The sequence below is a fragment of the Dreissena polymorpha genome, chromosome 16 (assembly GCF_020536995.1).
Source record: "Dreissena polymorpha isolate Duluth1 chromosome 16, UMN_Dpol_1.0, whole genome shotgun sequence".
In the NCBI taxonomy this organism is placed as follows: Eukaryota; Metazoa; Mollusca; class Bivalvia; order Myida; family Dreissenidae; genus Dreissena; species Dreissena polymorpha.
In genome coordinates, this window is record NC_068370.1 from 11,353,143 (window position 1) to 11,374,449 (window position 21,307).

Genomic DNA, 21,307 nt, shown 5'->3' on the forward strand with positions numbered 1-21,307 from the left:
AATAGAAAGATTATGTAACAGCGTTGTAAGTAATACTGTGATATATATATTTGTTCTGGTACACAGCTGTCCAACTTACATTGGATGTAAATATCTTCTCATTTAAGTACGGTGTTTCAGCTGATTCTCTTCCACACATATGACCTTATTATTATCCACCGCCATAGGTGGAGGGATATTGTTTTGGCGTTGTCCGTCCGTCTTTCTGTCCGTCCGGCACTTTTGTGTCCGGAGCCATATCTTGGAAGTGCTTTGGCAGATTTCATTGAAACTTGGTATGAGTATATATATGGATGAGAGGATGATGCACGCCAAATGGCATTGTACACCATCGGATAATAACGGAGTTATGGCCCTTTGTATCTTGAACAAATGCTTTTTGTGTGTCCGGAGCCACAGCTTTGACGGATTTTGTTGAAACTTGGTATGAGTATACAGCTGTATATATGAATAAGAGGATGATGCACATTGGCCTTGTTCATCCGTCCAGAATACTTTTGTGTCCAAAAGTATAATGGCGGGGGATATCAATTCAACGAATATGCTTGTTCATTTCATTAATATCTATCCGAGACAGTCACCCAAGAAGTCCAACGCAGATGTTGTTGGTATTTTACATGTACCAATTAATGTTGAATGAGGTATTGTTTGGTGTTAGCAAAATGATTTTATGATATGGAATGAATCACAGTTCAGATGTAGGTTTAAGTCCATCTGTCCATTAAGTTTGTGGTTTCTTTCTACATGGCTATACAGATTCTCAATCAAATCTTGTTGTATGATTATGCAAAATTGTTTGCTTTATTTGCTTTAAAACTTAAAAACATTGTACAAATGAAATGATTTTTTACAAAGATCATAAAAATAAAACACTATGGCATAATCCGGGTTAGAAACTACTCTTTTTGCCATGGCTATCTACCTTTGTTATTTGTCCTTGTATAGAGAACATACACATTTTCTCAGAAAATCGAAGGTCTCGCCTCCAGTTTGAGGCCATAGGTTAGTAGGTACCTGTTAATTTCCATCCCTGTATTACATGTAATAACATGACCAAACTGCTAAATATTAATGAACAGTGAATCATTATCACAATCAGTTATCATTATCACCTGTTTCGGTCCACTGCCCAGCAAAATCATGATCATATAGCAGAGGCCTGGATTCAGTTGCTTGTTTTGTTAGTCTTGATAACAGAGGCCTGGATACAGTTGCTTGTTTTGATAGTCTTGTTAACAGAGGCCTGGATACAGTTGCTTGTTTTGTTAGTCTTGATAACAGAGGCCTGGATACAGTTGCTTGTTTTGTTAGTCTTGATAACAAAGGCCTGGATACAGTTGCTTGGTTTGTTAGTCTTGATAACAGAGGCCTGGATACATTTGCTTTTTTTGTTAGTCTTGATAACAGAGGCCTGGATACAGTTGCTTGTTTTGTTAGTCTTGGTAACAGAGGCCTGGATACAGTTGCTTGTTTTGTTAGTCTTGATAACAAGAGGCCTGGATACAGTTGCTTGTTTTGTTAGTCTTGATAACAGAGGCCACGATACAGTTGCTTGTTTTGTTAGTCTTGATAACAGAGGCCTGGATACAGTTGCTTGTTTTGTTAGTCTTGATAACAGAGGCCTGGATACAGTTGCTTGTTTTGTTAGTCTTGATAACAGAGGCCTTAATACAGTTACTTGTTTTGTTATTCTTGATCACAGAGGCCTGGATACAGTTGCTTGTTTTGTTAGTCTTGATAACAGAGGCCTGGATACAGTTGCTTGTTTTGTTGGTCTTGATAACAGAGGCCTGGATACAGTTGCTTGTTTTGTAAGTTTTGATAAGTCATTTTATCAACAAATACAAACATGTACTTTACCACTTTTATTGTTACAATTGACAACAAATATATTATTATAAATGCTTGTTTTTTTTTCTAACACCAAATGAATGAACACATTTCACAACATTAAACACAGTATTTATTGACAATAAAAACAATAAAAATCAACTAAAAATGTAAATTAAATGCATAACTAACAAAACAATACCACAATCATGCCTGGACATATGGAGAAAGTCAAACAAAAACAACAACCAACTCTGCAAATTTTATTGTAAGGTGGATTTCATGTAACTGAATGATAAAATTCTGCATAGGCTTATCAGGGACGACAATTTGAATTTTCATTTAGCAATGAATAATTCCATAAAAGTGGTTAGTGTCTTTCTTGATAAGCACGCACAAGCTAACCTTTTACAATACTGTATGCATGCATTAAACCTGGTTTAGCCCCCGAAGAGCTTATCTATACAATACAAATGTAATTTAAAAAAGCAAAAAAAAAAAAAATTATGTTTTGTTTACAGAATATAATTTATCATTAATCAAAGCAGATAAAACAAAAGCCACAAGAGTTCATTTTGTGATACTAAAGTGATCTTACTAAGTGCGTATTTTTAAAGATTACACTTTGTACAATAAGGTAAACAAGGTAGGCTCATTTTGACCACATAGTCAAGATTTGGTAGAAGACTGCAAAAGGATGTTACAATTAAAACGTACCAAAGGTAAATAATATCCTGCTGAATGGAGCCTATTTGACACCAAGGGCATAGTTTTATCAAACTTGGTTGAAGACCACCCTACAATCTTAAATGCTGAACACCCCTGAAATTTGTAGTGTCAGAGAAAAATATGTTAAAAGTTGTCACTAAATTCATAAATGGAAAAGAAGTTACCCTGGGGGCCGGTCTGAATCGCACCAAGCCATGCTTTACCGGTAAACAAACTTGATTGAGGACCACCACACCATGTTACACACCAAATATTGAATCCCTGACACTTGCAGTTTCTGAGAAAATGTTAAGTTGATTTTTGTGTTAGTCTAAATAAATCATGTGACCCCTGGGGTTTGGCCTGTTGAAAACCCAGGTCCAGACTTTAAGAAACTATTAAAGCACAGGACAACTAAACAATATTATGTACCACATATTTACCCATGAACCTTGCGGTTAAACTGATTACATGTATCTCTGTTCTGTGCGCTGATGTCCTCCATTTACAGTGACCAGAAAGATTCGAACAACTTTAATAGATGGTCACCCAATATTATTCCTGTTTTGTAAAAATCTGCCATGTGGTCAACCCTTTCCCACTCAGAAGCAACGTGAAAATAGCTATGTGCAAACAGCATAAAACCAGAACAGCCTGCGAGTAACTCACAGTCTGTTCAGGTTTGATGCGGTTTGCTGCTCATGAGTATTTAAGGGTGGAAATGAAGCCTTAAAAACTTGAATCTAGTAGGGAAGGTCTTTATGTCATTGATTAAACACTTTGCAGACAAATGACTATGAACAAAAGGTGGTCCCAAATGCTCATCCTGTGCATTGCACAAATGTTCTCAAAATGCAGAAATATAACTTCTAGGATCTCTTGTTGATGTTATACTGGTAATGTTCTAGAAATTACTATTATATCTGCATTCAATAATGGATAAATTAACTCATTTGCAGTATGTTTAACCCTTTGCATGCTGGGAAATTTGTCGTCTGCTAAAATGTCATCTGCTGAATTACTAAAATAAGCATTTTCTTCGATTTTTTTTCAAAGAATACTATCAGAATAGCAAACAGTTTGGATCCTGATGAGACGCCACGTTCTGTGGCGTCTCATCTGGATCCAAACTGTTTGCAAAGGCTTTCAAAATTCGGTTCCCGTACTGAAAGAGTTAAAAGGTTTTGTGCTTACATAATATATAACTACAGTCACACATAACTAAAATATTGAAGTAACAAAGTTTGTTTGTTTCTAACCATGTATATTGCACATCATTATTTCTTTTAGTTTTCAAGACTTTTCTACGGAAAATTCCATGACAGTTTTTGTATAAACAAGAGCTACCTAAGGGTTTTAATTTAAGTTTTTCTAAGATAATGTCACAACACATTTAAATGAGCCCCACTCTGTATAAAGGGGGTTTAATGCATGCGTTAAAAGCAGTCGGCAAAGGCTAATCTGGGATGACACTTTCCGCTTTTATGATATATTTTGTTTCAAGAAAGTCTCTTTTTAAATAAAATAATTTTAGGCGGAAAGTGTCGTCCCTGATTAGAATGTGCAGATTGTGCAGGCTAATCTGGGACGACACTTTACGCACATGCATTAACCCCCCTTTTCACAGAGTGCCACTCAAATCCAATTGTTTATAAACAAGAAATGAAAACAAAACAAAAACTAAAACATCTTAAATAGATGACTAGCTGGAAATAAATTGGCAGTGCTCTGTGAAAAGGGGGTTTGCTGCATGTGCGTAACGTGTCGTCCCTGATTAGCCTGCCCCTATACTTGCTTTCTGCTAAGAAAAGACTTTCTTGAAACAAAAAATATAATAATAGCGGACTGCACAGGCTAATCTGGGACAACACTTTACCAACATGTATTAAACCCCTTTTTCACAGAGCATGGCCCCAAAGAATTAAACTGCATCAGCAGAATTTCTTACGTTACTATTAATAAAATGTCCAACAGAAATTTTGACAGAACCTTTTTTTTGGTATAAATTCAGGCCGCAACTTCTCAAAAAATTTTTGTCTGTTTTAAGAATAACTGACTTAAGTCTTATATTTTATGGAGTCATATTTTTATTTTTAAGTTTATGTTGTTGTATGAAAAGGCATTTATCTGCTGTATTTTTTGTAAAAGTGTCATCTAAAGCTTATAATATTTTTACAATGATGAATTGGTTCAATTAAGTTAAATTTTCAAACAGTGAGTATAAGCTAACCCTCTTGCAACAGACTAAAGAATATTTGTGATATCCAGGCCAGTTCATCATGATTGTCAACATTTTAACAGGCGTAAAACACATTTTTGGTAATTCACATGATTATTTTTTGTTATTTTATTAACTTTGTATAATTCATCTTTATTCAATATAGCAACACATGTGTTCTAAGTCGTGCAAAGTAAAGAGTTGAGCATTTAACATGTATAAAGTAAGTATTGTAAATAAAAGAAATATGGAATGGTTTATAAAAAATAACAAAACATCAGAAAGTGTCTAATGCTGAATTACACTAGCCAGTAAAACTTGAATTGTTATAAACAGTTAATACTTGAGTAACATAGCTACATATTTAACAAAAGACAAGGACAACATTCTATACAATAATCCATGTCAATAAAATGGAATGTACAATGAACAACATGTAAAAGGTGATAACAAACACACACTTCTCACATTATATAACATAAAAGAAAGTAAAACACAAATAACTTTATGGAATGTACAATAAGTAAAATAAAATGTACAATAAATGCTTTCTACTGGAATGTAACACAATTGTAAATAACATAAATATTTTGTAAGTAATGTTATTTCAAAGAAAAACACAACAGGTGTTTAGAAATGAATGCAATTAAGAGACCAAAAATACTGAACCTTGACTAATGAAAAATATTGTCTTTACAAAATAATTTAAATCCCCAAAAAAATCACACACTTCCCATCTTTTCAATTCTATAAAGAATCAGTCATCAGTCTGAATTTAACATAATTGTGATAACTTAATGCCTGTTCTTTGAAATGAGGAAACAGGTCAAAGAATGAAGAAAATAACACTATAGGTCACATATGAACTAAGTGAAATTTTAACAAATTTCTTAAAACTATGAAGATCCTTTGGTCTGTTGCAAATTCAATTTTGTCTTACTCGCATTTAATCTGTTCAAGAATCAACAGATTTTTCTCCTTCACAATTTAAAAAAAACACAATAAATTCATTTGATTTTCACAAGCACAATTCAATGAGCATTTTCTAAAAATGACTACGGTGCAATTAAAGTTTAAAATGACTACATTTAAATACTCCTGAACAGCTTTGTGTGTTCAATTTAATTAAATTAAAAAAACTGTCAGATGTTTATAGCAACACTCTGGGAAAACAGGGCTAAATTTGTGAGTGTAAAGTGTGACCCCAGATCAGCCGGTGTAGTCTGCACAAGCTACACAGGTGTGACACTGTGAGTGTAAAGTGTGACCCCAGATCAGCCAGTGTAGTCTGCACAAGCTAATCAGGTGTGACACTGTGGGTGTAAAGTGTGACCCCAGATCAGCCAGTGTAGTCTGCACAAGCTAATCAGGTGTGACACTGTGAGTGTAAAGTGTGACCCCAGATCAGCCAGTGTAGTCTGCACAAGCTAATCAGGTGTGACACTTTCCGCTTTTATGGTGGACAACACTTTACGCACATGCATTAAGCCCTGTTTTCCAGAATGAGGATATATTTAAATATCATTCATCAGATGTATCACTCTCAATGACCAGGCTGTCCTTGGACGTGTCATCCACCACCATGCTCGAGTCCAGCCCACCATCGCCACCAAGCTCCCCGCGGGCCAGCATGCCCTCCTCTATGTGGATCACAAGATGACTGATGAGGCGCTCTTTGCGCGCGTACTCCGCCTTGCAGTGCTTGCACTTGTACGGTTTCTCCCCGCTGTGGACGCGCTGGTGACGTCGCAGGTCACTACTCGTCAGGAAGCCCTTGTCACATATCTTGCAGATGATTTGCAGACTTTGCGTTTGAATGAATATTTTTTTGCAAATAATGAAAATAAATAAAACAATATTATAGGTCGGTAATAGAAAGATTATGTAACAGCGTTGTAAGTAATACTGTGATATATATATTTGTTCTGGTACACAGCTGTCCAACTTACATTGGATGTAAATATCTTCTCATTTAAGTACGGTGTTTCAGCTGATTCTCTTCCACACATATGACCTTATTATTATCCACCGCCATAGGTGGAGGGATATTGTTTTGGCGTTGTCCGTCCGTCTTTCTGTCCGTCCGGCACTTTTGTGTCCGGAGCCATATCTTGGAAGTGCTTTGGCAGATTTCATTGAAACTTGGTATGAGTATATATATGGATGAGAGGATGATGCACGCCAAATGGCATTGTACACCATCGGATAATAACGGAGTTATGGCCCTTTGTATCTTGAACAAATGCTTTTTGTGTGTCCGGAGCCACAGCTTTGACGGATTTTGTTGAAACTTGGTATGAGTATACAGCTGTATATATGAATAAGAGGATGATGCACATTGGCCTTGTCCATCCGTCCAGAATACTTTTGTGTCCAAAAGTATAATGGCGGGGGATATCAATTCAACGAATATGCTTGTTCATTTCATTAATATCTATCCGAGACAGTCACCCAAGAAGTCCAACGCAGATGTTGTTGGTATTTTACATGTACCAATTAATGTTGAATGAGGTATTGTTTGGTGTTAGCAAAATGATTTTATGATATGGAATGAATCACAGTTCAGATGTAGGTTTAAGTCCATCTGTCCATTAAGTTTGTGGTTTCTTTCTACATGGCTATACAGATTCTCAATCAAATCTTGTTGTATGATTATGCAAAATTGTTTGCTTTATTTGCTTTAAAACTTAAAAACATTGTACAAATGAAATTATTTTTTACAAAGATCATAAAAATAAAACACTATGGCATAATCTGGGTTAGAAACTACTCTTTTTGCCATGGCTATCTACCTTTGTTATTTGTCCTTGTATAGAGAACATACACATTTTCTCAGAAAATCGAAGGTCTCGCCTCCAGTTTGAGGCCATAGGTTAGTAGGTACCTGTTAATTTCCATCCCTGTATTACATGTAATAACATGACCAAACTGCTAAATATTAATGAACAGTGAATCATTATCACAATCAGTTATCATTATCACCTGTTTCGGTCCACTGCCCAGCAAAATCATGATCATATAGCAGAGGCCTGGATTCAGTTGCTTGTTTTGTTAGTCTTGATAACAGAGGCCTGGATACAGTTGCTTGTTTTGATAGTCTTGTTAACAGAGGCCTGGATACAGTTGCTTGTTTTGTTAGTCTTGATAACAGAGGCCTGGATACAGTTGCTTGTTTTGTTAGTCTTGATAACAAAGGCCTGGATACAGTTGCTTGGTTTGTTAGTCTTGATAACAGAGGCCTGGATACATTTTCTTTTTTTGTTAGTCTTGATTACAGAGGCCTGGATACAGTTGCTTGTTTTGTTAGTCTTGGTAACAGAGGCCTGGATACAGTTGCTTGTTTTGTTAGTCTTGATAACAAGAGGCCTGGATACAGTTGCTTGTTTTGTTAGTCTTGATAACAGAGGCCACGATACAGTTGCTTGTTTTGTTAGTCTTGATAACAGAGGCCTGGATACAGTTGCTTGTTTTGTTAGTCTTGATAACAGAGGCCTGGATACAGTTGCTTGTTTTGTTAGTCTTGATAACAGAGGCCTTAATACAGTTACTTGTTTTGTTATTCTTGATCACAGAGGCCTGGATACAGTTGCTTGTTTTGTTAGTCTTGATAACAGAGGCCTGGATACAGTTGCTTGTTTTGTTGGTCTTGATAACAGAGGCCTGGATACAGTTGCTTGTTTTGTAAGTTTTGATAAGTCATTTTATCAACAAATACAAACATGTACTTTACCACTTTTATTGTTACAATTGACAACAAATATATTATTATAAATGCTTGTTTTTTTTTCTAACACCAAATGAATGAACACATTTCACAACATTAAACACAGTATTTATTGACAATAAAAACAATAAAAATCAACTAAAAATGTAAATTAAATGCATAACTAACAAAACAATACCACAATCATGCCTGGACATATGGAGAAAGTCAAACAAAAACAACAACCAACTCTGCAAATTTTATTGTAAGGTGGATTTCATGTAACTGAATGATAAAATTCTGCATAGGCTTATCAGGGACGACAATTTGAATTTTCATTTAGCAATGAATAATTCCATAAAAGTGGTTAGTGTCTTTCTTGATAAGCACGCACAAGCTAACCTTTTACAATACTGTATGCATGCATTAAACCTGGTTTAGCCCCCGAAGAGCTTATCTGTACAATACAAATGTAATTAAAAAAAGCAAAAAAAAAAAATTATGTTTTGTTTACAGAATATAATTTATCATTAATCAAAGCAGATAAAACAAAAGCCACAAGAGTTCATTTTGTGATACTAAAGTGATCTTACTAAGTGCGTATTTTTAAAGATTACACTTTGTACAATAAGGTAAACAAGGTAGGCTCATTTTGACCACATAGTCAAGATTTGGTAGAAGACTGCAAAAGGATGTTACAATTAAAACGTACCAAAGGTAAATAATATCCTGCTGAATGGAGCCTATTTGACACCAAGGGCATAGTTTTATCAAACTTGGTTGAAGACCACCCTACAATCTTAAATGCTGAACACCCCTGAAATTTGTAGTGTCAGAGAAAAACATGTTAAAAGTTGTCACTAAATTCATAAATGGAAAAGAAGTTACCCTGGGGGCCGGTCTGAATCGCACCAAGCCATGCTTTACCGGTAAACAAACTTGATTGAGGACCACCACACCATGTTACACACCAAATATTGAATCCCTGACACTTGCAGTTTCTGAGAAAATGTTAAGTTGATTTTTGTGTTAGTCTAAATAAATCATGTGACCCCTGGGGTTTGGCCTGTTGAAAACCCAGGTCCAGACTTTAAGAAACTATTAAAGCACAGGACAACTAAACAATATTATGTACCACATATTTACCCATGAACCTTGCGGTTAAACTGATTACATGTATCTCTGTTCTGTGCGCTGATGTCCTCCATTTACAGTGACCAGAAAGATTCGAACAACTTTAATAGATGGTCACCCAATATTATTCCTGTTTTGTAAAAATCTGCCATGTGGTCAACCCTTTCCCACTCAGAAGCAACGTGAAAATAGCTATGTGCAAACAGCATAAAACCAGAACAGCCTGCGAGTAACTCACAGTCTGTTCAGGTTTGATGCGGTTTGCTGCTCATGAGTATTTAAGGGTGGAAATGAAGCCTTAAAAACTTGAATCTAGTAGGGAAGGTCTTTATGTCATTGATTAAACACTTTGCAGACAAATGACTATGAACAAAAGGTGGTCCCAAATGCTCATCCTGTGCATTGCACAAATGTTCTCAAAATGCAGAAATATAACTTCTAGGATCTCTTGTTGATGATATACTGGTAATGTTCTAGAAATTACTATTATATCTGCATTCAATAATGGATAAATTAACTCATTTGCAGTATGTTTAACCCTTTGCATGCTGGGAAATTTGTCGTCTGCTAAAATGTCATCTGCTGAATTACTAAAATAAGCATTTTCTTCGATTTTTTTTCAAAGAATACTATCAGAATAGCAAACAGTTTGGATCCTGATGAGACGCCACGTTCTGTGGCGTCTCATCTGGATCCAAACTGTTTGCAAAGGCTTTCAAAATTCGGTTCCCGCACTGAAAGAGTTAAAAGGTTTTGTGCTTACATAATATATAACTACAGTTACACATAACTAAAATATTGAAGTAACAAAGTTTGTTTGTTTCTAACCATGTATATTGCACATCATTATTTCTTTTAGTTTTCAAGACTTTTCTACGGAAAATTCCATGACAGTTTTTGTATAAACAAGAGCTACCTAAGGGTTTTAATTTAAGTTTTTCTAAGATAATGTCACAACACATTTAAATAAGCCACACTCTGTAAAAAGGGGGTTTAATGCATGTGTTAAAAGCAGTCGGCAAAGGCTAATCTGGGATAACACTTTCCGCTTTTATGATATATTTTGTTTCAAGAAAGTCTCTTTTTAAATAAAATAATTTTAGGCGGAAAGTGTCGTCCCTGATTAGAATGTGCAGATTGCACAGGCTAATCTGGGACGACACTTTACGCACATGCATTAATCCCCCTTTTCACAAAGCGCCACTCAAATCTAATTGTTTATAAACAAGAAATGAAAACAAAACAAAAACTAAAACATCTTAAATAGATGACTAGCTGGAAATAAATTGGCAGTGCTCTGTGAAAAGGGGGTTTGCTGCATGTGCTTAACGTGTCGTCCCTGATTAGCCTGCCCCTATACTTGCTTTCTGCTAAGAAAAGACTTTCTTGAAACAAAAAATATAATAATAGTGGACTGCACAGGCTAATCTGGGACAACACTTTACCAACATGTATTAAACCCCTTTTTCACAGAGCATGGCCCCAAAGAATGAAACTGCATCAGCAGAATTTCTTACGTTACTATTAATAAAATGTCCAACAGAAATTTTGACAGAACCTTTTTTTTGGTATAAATTCAGGCCGCAACTTCTCAAAAAAATTTTGTCTGTTTTAAGAATAACTGACTTAAGTCTTATATTTTATGGAGTCATATTTTTATTTTTAAGTTTATGTTGTTGTATGAAAAGGCATTTATCTGCTGTATTTTTTGTAAAAGTGTCATCTAAAGCTTATAATATTTTTACAATGATGAATTGGTTCAATTAAGTTAAATTTTCAAACAGTGAGTATAAGCTAACCCTCTTGCAACAGACTAAAGAATATTTGTGATATCCAGGCCAGTTCATCATGATTGTCAACATTTTAACAGGCGTAAAACACATTTTTGGTAATTCACATGATTATTTTTTGTTATTTTATTAACTTTGTATAATTCATCTTTATTCAATATAGCAACACATGTGTTCTAAGTCGTGCAAAGTAAAGAGTTGAGCATTTAACATGTATAAAGTAAGTATTGTAAATAAAAGAAATATGGAATGGTTTATAAAAAATAACAAAACATCAGAAAGTGTCTAATGCTGAATTACACTAGCCAGTAAAACTTGAATTGTTATAAACAGTTAATACTTGAGTAACATAGCTACATATTTAACAAAAGACAAGGACAACATTCTATACAATAATCCATGTCAATAAAATGGAATGTACAATGAACAACATGTAAAAGGTGATAACAAACACACACTTCTCACATTATATAACATAAAAGAAAGTAAAACACAAATAACTTTATGGAATGTACAATAAGTAAAATAAAATGTACAATAAATGCTTTCTACTGGAATGTAACACAATTGTAAATAACATAAATATTTTGTAAGTAATGTTATTTCAAAGAAAAACACAACAGGTGTTTAGAAATGAATGCAATTAAGAGACCAAAAATACTGAACCTTGACTAATGAAAAATATTGTCTTTACAAAATAATTTAAATCCCCAAAAAAATCACACACTTCCCATCTTTTCAATTCTATAAAGAATCAGTCATCAGTCTGAATTTAACATAATTGTGATAACTTAATGCCTGTTCTTTGAAATGAGGAAACAGGTCAAAGAATGAAGAAAATAACACTATAGGTCACATATGAACTAAGTGAAATTTTAACAAATTTCTTAAAACTATGAAGATCCTTTGGTCTGTTGCAAATTCAATTTTGTCTTACTCGCATTTAATCTGTTCAAGAATCAACAGATTTTTCTCCTTCACAATTTAAAAAAAACACAATAAATTCATTTGATTTTCACAAGCACAATTCAATGAGCATTTTCTAAAAATGACTACGGTGCAATTAAAGTTTAAAATGACTACATTTAAATACTCCTGAACAGCTTTGTGTGTTCAATTTAATTAAATTAAAAAAACTGTCAGATGTTTATAGCAACACTCTGGGAAAACAGGGCTAAATTTGTGAGTGTAAAGTGTGACCCCAGATCAGCCGGTGTAGTCTGCACAAGCTACACAGGTGTGACACTGTGAGTGTAAAGTGTGACCCCAGATCAGCCAGTGTAGTCTGCACAAGCTAATCAGGTGTGACACTGTGGGTGTAAAGTGTGACCCCAGATCAGCCAGTGTAGTCTGCACAAGCTAATCAGGTGTGACACTGTGAGTGTAAAGTGTGACCCCAGATCAGCCAGTGTAGTCTGCACAAGCTAATCAGGTGTGACACTTTCCGCTTTTATGGTGGACAACACTTTACGCACATGCATTAAGCCCTGTTTTCCAGAATGAGGATATATTTAAATATCATTCATCAGATGTATCACTCTCAATGACCAGGCTGTCCTTGGACGTGTCATCCACCACCATGCTCGAGTCCAGCCCACCATCGCCACCAAGCTCCCCGCGGGCCAGCATGCCCTCCTCTATGTGGATCACAAGATGACTGATGAGGCGCTCTTTGCGCGCGTACTCCGCCTTGCAGTGCTTGCACTTGTACGGTTTCTCCCCGCTGTGGACGCGCTGGTGACGTCGCAGGTCACTACTCGTCAGGAAGCCCTTGTCACATATCTTGCAGATGTACGGGCGCTCATTACGGTGGACCCGCAGATGAACCTGCATAAATTACAATCACTGACAGTCTTTGGATCAACGTTGAATGATTGATCATGATGATTCAAACATAAATTTTAGTAAAATATTCCCTTTTGGAGGCTTTTATTAACTAGTGACCTGAAAATCAATAGGGGTCATCTGCAAGTCATGATCAATGTACCTATGAAGTTTCATGATCCTAGGCGTAAGCGTTCTTGAGTTATCATCCGCAAACCATTTTACTGGTTCGAGTCACCGTGACCTTGACCTTTGACCTAGTGACCTGAAAATCAATAGGGGCCATCTGCGAGTCATGATCAACGTACCTATGAAGTTTCATGATCCTAGGCGTAAGCGTTCTTGAGTTATCTGGAAACCATTTTACTGGTTTGAGTCACTGTGACCTTGACCTTTGACCTAGTGACCTGAGGCTTTTATTAACTAGTGACCTGAAAATCAATAGGGGTCATCTGCAAGTCATGATCAATGTACCTATGAAGTTTCATGAGCCTAGGCGTAAGGGTTCTTGAGTTATCATCCGGAAACCATCTGGTTGACGGGCCGACCGACCGACATGAGCAAAACAATATACCCCCTCTTCTTCGAAGGGGGGCATAATTTAAAAATGTACAAGAAACAAAGCTTACAAAAGGCCAGAAATGTAATGTAATGTAAGCCTCACCTAAATAACCAGAAAGTAGTGTTGCGTAATTGTTATGTTGTTAAAATCTCCATCATCTTAAGAATAAATGTTTTGTCTCCTTGAATTTGCAACAGATAACACACAAATATTATACACTACTTCACTATTCCAGTAGTATACCTGAAGGTTACTGTAGTAGGTGAAAGCCTTGGCACAGATCTGGCAGGTGTGTTTCTTCTCCTGGCTGTGGATCAGCATGTGGGTCATCAGGTTGTGATTGCGGGAGAACACCTTCTGACACAAGTCACACCTGTACGGGCGCTCGCCACTGTGATTCTGTTATGAGACAATAACCCTGCATTATAGCTTAGTTAACATGCTGGGAAAATAGGCTAAACACAAAGATATCAAGAAAGGGTAATACAGAATTGCAAGATTGTTTCAAATTATACTATCAAAATATTGAAAACTGACGCTTAACAATCTCACTCAGTGTGTTAAACAATCTTACTGAGGAATGTTAAGCAATCTTACTGAGGAATGTTTAATAACCTCACTCAAAGGTAAGAAACAATCTTACTCAGAAATGCTTAGCAATCTTACTCAAGAATGTTTAGCAATCTTACTCAGGAAAGTTTTTCAATCTTACTCAGGAATGTTTAATAACCTAACTCAACAGAAATAAACAATCTCACTATCGAAAGTTTAACAATATTACTCAGGAATGCTTAGCAATCTTACTCAGAAATATTTAAAAATCTAACTAAGGAAAGTTTAACAATCTAACTCAGGTGAGTTTAACAATCTTATTCAGGAATGTTTAGCAATCTTACTCAGGAATGTTTAATAACCTCACTCAAAGGTAATAAACAACCTAACTCAATAATGTTTAGCAATCTTACTCAGGAATGTTTAGAAATCTTACTGAAGTTACTCAGGAAGGTTTAATAATATCACTCCGGAAAGTTTAACAATCTTACTCAGAAATGTTCAGCAATCGTAATCAGGAAAGTTTAGCAATCCTACTTAGGAAAGTCTAGCAATCTTACTCAGGAAAGATTAACAATCTCATTCAGGAAAGTTTGACAATCTTACTCGCGAATGTTTAGCAATCTTACTCAGGAAAGTTTAACAATATAACTAAGGAAAGTTTGACAATCTTACTCAGGAAAGTTTGCAATCTTATTCAGCAAAGTTTTGCAGTCTTACTCAGGAATATTTCATAACAGTGTCCGACAAATCCATTGCCCGGAGCCCAGGGGCTACCGAAATTTTTCACCGGGCTACTGAAATTTTCCAGCTGACACCCGCCGGGCTACTATAAATCTATAAGAGCGGTAGCCCAGTTTATTGACAGACATACGTAGAATAAACACGCTGACCATGTGTTTGTACACTGTGTATTGCTTATAATCCGATAACAAAGTGCAATCAATTATCTAATCAGTCACCGATCACTTGCGGTAATGTCTTAAACAGTAACAGTGTATTTTAATCATCCAATCAGAATCAACATTTGTCGTCTGCTAATAATATAATGAGAGCCGGTTGGATAGTTGGCGCACATGATGCAACATCATTTCGCAGTTTGGAATTCTTTGTTAACCGCAACAATGAGTAATAGCGACAACGTTTTTGATGTCGTTAAATATCCAAGGACGCCAAACATTAAATAAATCAAAACAATAGCGTATTCTTCAAAACGGTAACGAAACCGAAAATGAATATTAATGACAACTTTGTGAACGTGGTTAATAACTGCTAATTAGTTTGCATTGTCAATTAATAATTGGATTTATCAACTGTTAATCAATAATCCCATATATGCCCGATTTATATTTTTAAAACCAAATTATGGGTGGGTAATATAGACGATAAGAGTCATAAACACAAACGTTTGAAATTTTCTAAAGTGTCAAATGAATTTCGGCATATGGTTCTATTTAAAGATATGATGAAATAAGCTCCCAATCAGGACCGTTGTATTGCAACATGCGTAAATAACCTGCCACGGTTTGCACGCGTTGTGTACAGCTATTTTAGGTTACAAAATTCTACATTTAAGACATGAATTTCTTTGTCCTGATAAAAAAGCGCGCGAAAATTGGCGTGGGTGTATTTATTTGTAAATAAATTTTCGTAGCGGGTACAACATTGAGATTATTTAATTTCCATTAAAAGTTTCGTTGTGAATTTCAACTAAAGTACCGAGGTTATCTCGCGAATTATTTGGCATTGACATTTTCTCTTAATAAAATATCATGTAAACACGCTGCATTGTTACCGTTACGCTGTATCAGTTCCTTCATTATTGAAACAATTATTGTATTGTATACTGACTGCACACAAGTGTCGTAACATACGGATGCAATACGTAAGTTCGGACAGTACTTTAAGTCGGACACTATTAAATAAATGATTTAATACCTTTGATTTCTTGAAACTCGGTATTTGTTGTTACTAAGGGCAATTGCATTGATTAACACCATACGAGTCAATCGTATTGATCATCTAAATGCTTTATTTACGTTTACGACTTAAATAGCTGTCCGAATTTAGGTACACATACATGTAATATCTACATGTAGTATATGATTTTCTTTGGTACATTTACATTTAAGTACACGGTGCCTGTGCTGTAACATTAATTTACGATATTGACTGTGTACATCAGACTACTTGCTGTTTTATGTATATGTATGTATACATATTATGTTTATGTAAATGAAGAAATAAAATAAAGATGAAAACCTGCCTCTTATTATTTTGTAGGAAAATTTTATGGCCTACCAAATATTTTTATTGGTAGCCCAGTGGGCTACCTGAAAAATAAGAAATTAGTCGGACACTGCATAATCTCACTCACGGGCTTAAACAATCTCACAAAGGAGACTTTAACAATCTAATTCAGAAATGTTTAACAACCAGAGTTAGGAATGTTTAATAATCTCACTCAGGGGTTTTAACAATCTACATGTATAACAGGTGAGTTTAACAATCTCATTCAAAAATGTTTAACAATCTTAGGAATGTTTAATAATCTCACTCGGGGAGCTTAAAAATCTCACTCATATGTGTTTTTTAATCTTACTCAGGGGTGTGATATTGGAAAGGCCTCAGCCGGAAAACACTCTTAGAGCCACACAATTTTAATAGGTTCACCAAACATTGTCACTTTGAAACAGGTCTAGTAAAGTCACAAACTATTTGTAACATCATTTGTGTGTTGAAAGTAAGGAAATAAGCTATGAGGATGGGAAAACACTTTCAGGCTCACTGTTTCTTATTCATGTAATATTGGCATGATATAATGACTCCTTGACTTGCAGCTTACCTTAAAGTGGTCCACATACGCCATGAACTCAGTGAATTTCTTGCCACACTTAGAGCACTGGAAATCTGTCTCAACCTTCATGTGCGCCTTTCTATGCTCCACCAGGGCGTCGACTGTGTTGAATGTTTCTGGGCAATTCTCACAGGCAAACAGTGTTGCATTATTCTTATCCATGCAGGTGTGCACACGCACCTGATTCTCGTCCTCAAACCCCTTGTGACATTTCTGACATTTGAACGGCTTGAGAACTCCACAGTACTGGCGCTCATGCTTAGCAAGGTAGTCGCTACGTTTGAATGACTTTCCGCAAACTGAGCACGTGAAGTTTCTAGCGGTGTTGTGTACATTCAGATGGCGGTTGAGATCGCATTTCTGAGAGAAGGACTTGTCACACTGATCGCATTGGAAAGGTTTCAAACTTCCTCCATGGGACAAAATATGACGTTTCACATGGTATTTTGTGTCACAGAGACGTTGACAGATAAGACACTTGTAAAATTTACCATTTTTTGAGGAGGTTATAGCGTAGAGATAATGTGGGCCGTCAGAGTCATCTTGACTATTAACATCAGCATTGGACTCTGTCTGAGGTTCCTGTTTGGTGTTTGGTGAGGTACTGTTAATATTTTGGAGGTTTGGTATTTTTAGAGTCTGCACGAGTTTCTCATTTTCTGCATTTACAATGAACAGTGTATCGTTGCTTTCAGTTTTTATACGTTTCATTAATGATTCATTATCAGAGCTACTGTAACCATTTGTAATACTGTCAGAGTGCAGTCTTTTTCTTGACAGAGAATCAGGCAACGGTGATTCAGTGTCACTATTTTCACAAACTTCTACTTTGATTTCGATAGCAGGCTGGACAGACAAGTCCATCGCATATGACTGCTCAACTTTAATACCATTCCCAACATCATCTTTCAAATTGAAGACATCATACTTATTTCCAGTACTTCGTGACCTTCTGGGTATCTGACCGTATTGAGCGTTGCTTGTGCTATTAGCTTCAATCTCTTCCAATGGCTCTTGTTTCACAGTTACAGTCGGGTCTTTACCTAGATTAGAGGTGCTTTTATCTTCAATCTCTTCCAATGGCTCTTGTTTCACAGTTACAGGTGGATCTTTACTTAGATTAGAGGTTTTATCCTTGGCATGATCTATTGCCACACCTATCAATGGTGCAAACTCACCAATGATCTCGTGCAAACTATCCGAATCAATGTTTCGAATTTTAAAATCATTGAGAGCACCACCAAACTGTTGAAACAAGTCTGTCATGATTGCTTCTGAATAAATACAAGGAATGTCAATAGGGAATGTTAATTATTAAATAAATACTTTTATATATGCAACAGTAAATGGAATGAACAATATGGAATGTACTTGAAGAAAGTGAATGCTTTGAGAATGTCTATATCATTCTAGAAGTTTAACCCTCTTCCACTCAACAGTCTTTGGTAACACATCCCTTCCAAACAGCTGTCACTAAAACAGTTGGTCTTCTACTGAACCCTCCATGGACAAGTCCTGAAAAAGAACAAACTTTATGTTTACCAAATGATGAGCAAGATTGTATCATTTATGAGCTGGTTTCATTAAAACTAGAGTGCTAACAATGTAAAGCTGAACGACACACGACGAAAAAAAGGTGATAACAATAGCTAACCATGCTAGACTTAGAGTGTAGAGTGACTTGGTGGAGTCAGACATAAATTATATTAGAAATTTGATGAGAATTTGCTTTGTGTTCGAGCTCTACTGGTAGTTCTCTTTGATGAATGCTTTGAGCATAATATGTACACTGTACACCTGAAAAATAGTCCTCAAGGCAAAAATCATGTCAAACAATATGCCTCAGATATGTCTATAAAAATGAGTTCAATCAACTAAATGCGTCCTAACAAACACAATACATGTCTTTTTGGAGAAATGCTAAACACAAAAACTTGATAAAAACATGTTATCAAACGCTTCAATCTATCTAATGGAGGTTCCAAGGTAGTTAATGTATCACGATTGGTTGGTTAGACATGAGATCTATTTTGCAGAAAGGTTTCGGAGATAGTTGAATCGATGCATATTTTCAAATCCAGAATATCTAGCATTGTCCATTTCAAAAACGTACACATTTCATGAACCGTTGACGTGTTTGAAACTTGGATTTGTATCATTATTCTGCAAGCACACCATATCAAGTAAGTTGTTTCAATTTGTACATTAGAAATATATATTAATGATAGCTTTGTGTTACTTTATGCCAGAAAATAGTTTATGTGTTTTATATTACCGATTAAAGTGGCATCTGGATTCCAGGCTACATGAAAATAGCTTTAAAAAAATGCAACTCCCAGTGACTTTGGAGGGTCAGTAGCTGGGAGTTGGATTGCTTTATTTAAGGCTTTATATCAAGCGTAGCCTTATCTCGATCACTTTGTTTACATTAAGAACATGGCTCGCGTGATGATGTCAAATGCTCCAAGTATTTTGTTTCAATTACAATACCACGCTTAAAAATAAATACAGACACAACCATAATAAGGAAAAAACAAGTAAAATTGCATTTCAAAATCTTAATTCAACTGAAATAATCAAAATCTATCCCTATTCCTTTTATTTTTGTCTCTTCATTAAATTTCCGCATACATTTGTGTAAATTGCAAAGTGGAGCAGACGACTGCGCTATTGTAAACACACCATTTTCATGTATCTGATTTATTGCAAAAAAATCCTTTTACTTTTTCCCTGATTCTCAGAAAATGTTGCATGAAACAATCTGTGCGAGCGAATCGCCAAATGAGGTGATATTATGATATACACACGTTCTGTTGGTATACCCCATCCCAATTGGATGCTAATTTTATCAAATCTTTTAATAGCATCATGCCAAAATTGTATTTTAACAAATTGCAAATGTTTGTGTTTTGCAATTCTTGAGCACTTTTACTTATCAATGTTGCTAAAGAAGATTGACCAATAAAACATATGCTTGTTAAATTGTAAATAGAAGTTATAAAAGAAGTTATGCTCAAAGAATTGAAGTTTTGTTTGCCTAATGCCTATTGCAATCGAGTACTCTTGCTTTTCTATGTCTCCAGGTTAACAACGCGAGTAGTGGATGTAATTTGCGGGTGTGTATGGACCTATCGGCTTTGCGAGGTTTTACGCTGTAAAATATTAAAGGGGCCTTTTCACAGATTTTGGCATTTTATAACTTATTCATTAAATGCTTTATATCGATAAATGTAAACATTGGATCGTAAAAGCTCCAGTAAAAAATCAAGAATAAAATTAAAAAAAGGAAAAGAACATTGCCCGGACCAGGTTTCGAACCAGTGACCCCTGGAGTCCTGCCAGAGTCCTGAAGTAAAAACGCTTTAACCTACTGAGCTATTCCGCCAAGTACACATACTTGACGTATTTTATACCTTATATAAGCAATCTTCGTAGTTTCACAAAATTTAACGACAAAAACAGAACTCTCCAAATTATTCAATCGTTTCGCGTTGCAACGCTTTATAATTTTTAGGTTTTAAAATCGTCAAAAGATGCATATAATGGCTATATTAGACCATGGTAAATGTCCAGTATTACTGTTTCCTCACAAATATCATAACTAAAACGAAAATTTGCGAATCTGAAACAACTTTTTTCAATTTTGTCAATTTACCAAAGCGTGAAAAGATCCCTTTAATTTTGGCATGAATATGATGGGAATTAAATAAATCTTTATTAAAGGTAAATCCTTTATTGCAACATTGCTTGCATTAATTCAGACATTCGTTTACTTGTTTCCTTAACCGCTCGATACAAGGTAATCTGGTAATTGGAAGATAAAATAAAGGCAGGACATCTCATTTATCATTTTCAGACATATTAACATTAAATAAAGCAAGATCGGTAAATCTCTACTTGATCTGTTAGTATCATGAATATGACATATTGTGTCCAGGGTTATAATAAATGCAGTGATTTAAATGGGAGTTTTTTACCATGTTTTATGTGAACAGCTCACCCGCACACACAAAGTCAACAACGACTGGTATAATATTGTACTTTTAATTTGACTTTACAGGAGAACTATTATCGACACAGTCTACACGTTCGGTTCAATGTCAGTAAGCGCATCGCTGCATGCGTCTAT

The 21,307-nt window shown here is 35.5% G+C and overlaps 2 protein-coding genes across 4 annotated transcripts; both read right to left on the reverse strand.

Annotated features, from left to right (window-relative positions):
- Positions 1–1,871: 1,871 nt before the first annotated feature.
- LOC127862391 (zinc finger protein 3 homolog) lies at positions 1,872–21,275 on the reverse strand. Of its 3 annotated transcripts, none has more exons than XR_008040592.1 (5): positions 21,156–21,275; positions 17,167–18,693; positions 14,013–14,168; positions 10,002–13,210; positions 1,872–3,364 (listed from the first exon to the last, which is right to left on the reverse strand). XR_008040592.1 is itself a non-coding variant. In XM_052401477.1 (4 exons), the coding sequence occupies exons 2-4, from the start codon at positions 18,442–18,444 to the stop codon at positions 12,902–12,904; spliced, it is 1,743 nt and encodes a 580-aa protein (XP_052257437.1). In that variant the 5' UTR covers positions 18,445–18,693; positions 21,156–21,275; the 3' UTR covers positions 8,540–12,901. The 3 variants fall into 3 exon arrangements, 1 of the variants encoding a protein (XP_052257437.1); XR_008040593.1 differs by having other exon boundaries at positions 21,179–21,254; XM_052401477.1 differs by lacking the exon at positions 1,872–3,364 and having other exon boundaries at positions 8,540–13,210.
- On the reverse strand, positions 6,278–9,379 carry LOC127861665 (zinc finger protein 566-like). The gene is made up of 2 exons (XM_052400353.1): positions 9,348–9,379; positions 6,278–6,560 (listed from the first exon to the last, which is right to left on the reverse strand). The coding sequence occupies exons 1-2, from the start codon at positions 9,377–9,379 to the stop codon at positions 6,278–6,280; spliced, it is 315 nt and encodes a 104-aa protein (XP_052256313.1).
- Positions 21,276–21,307: the final 32 nt, after the last annotated feature.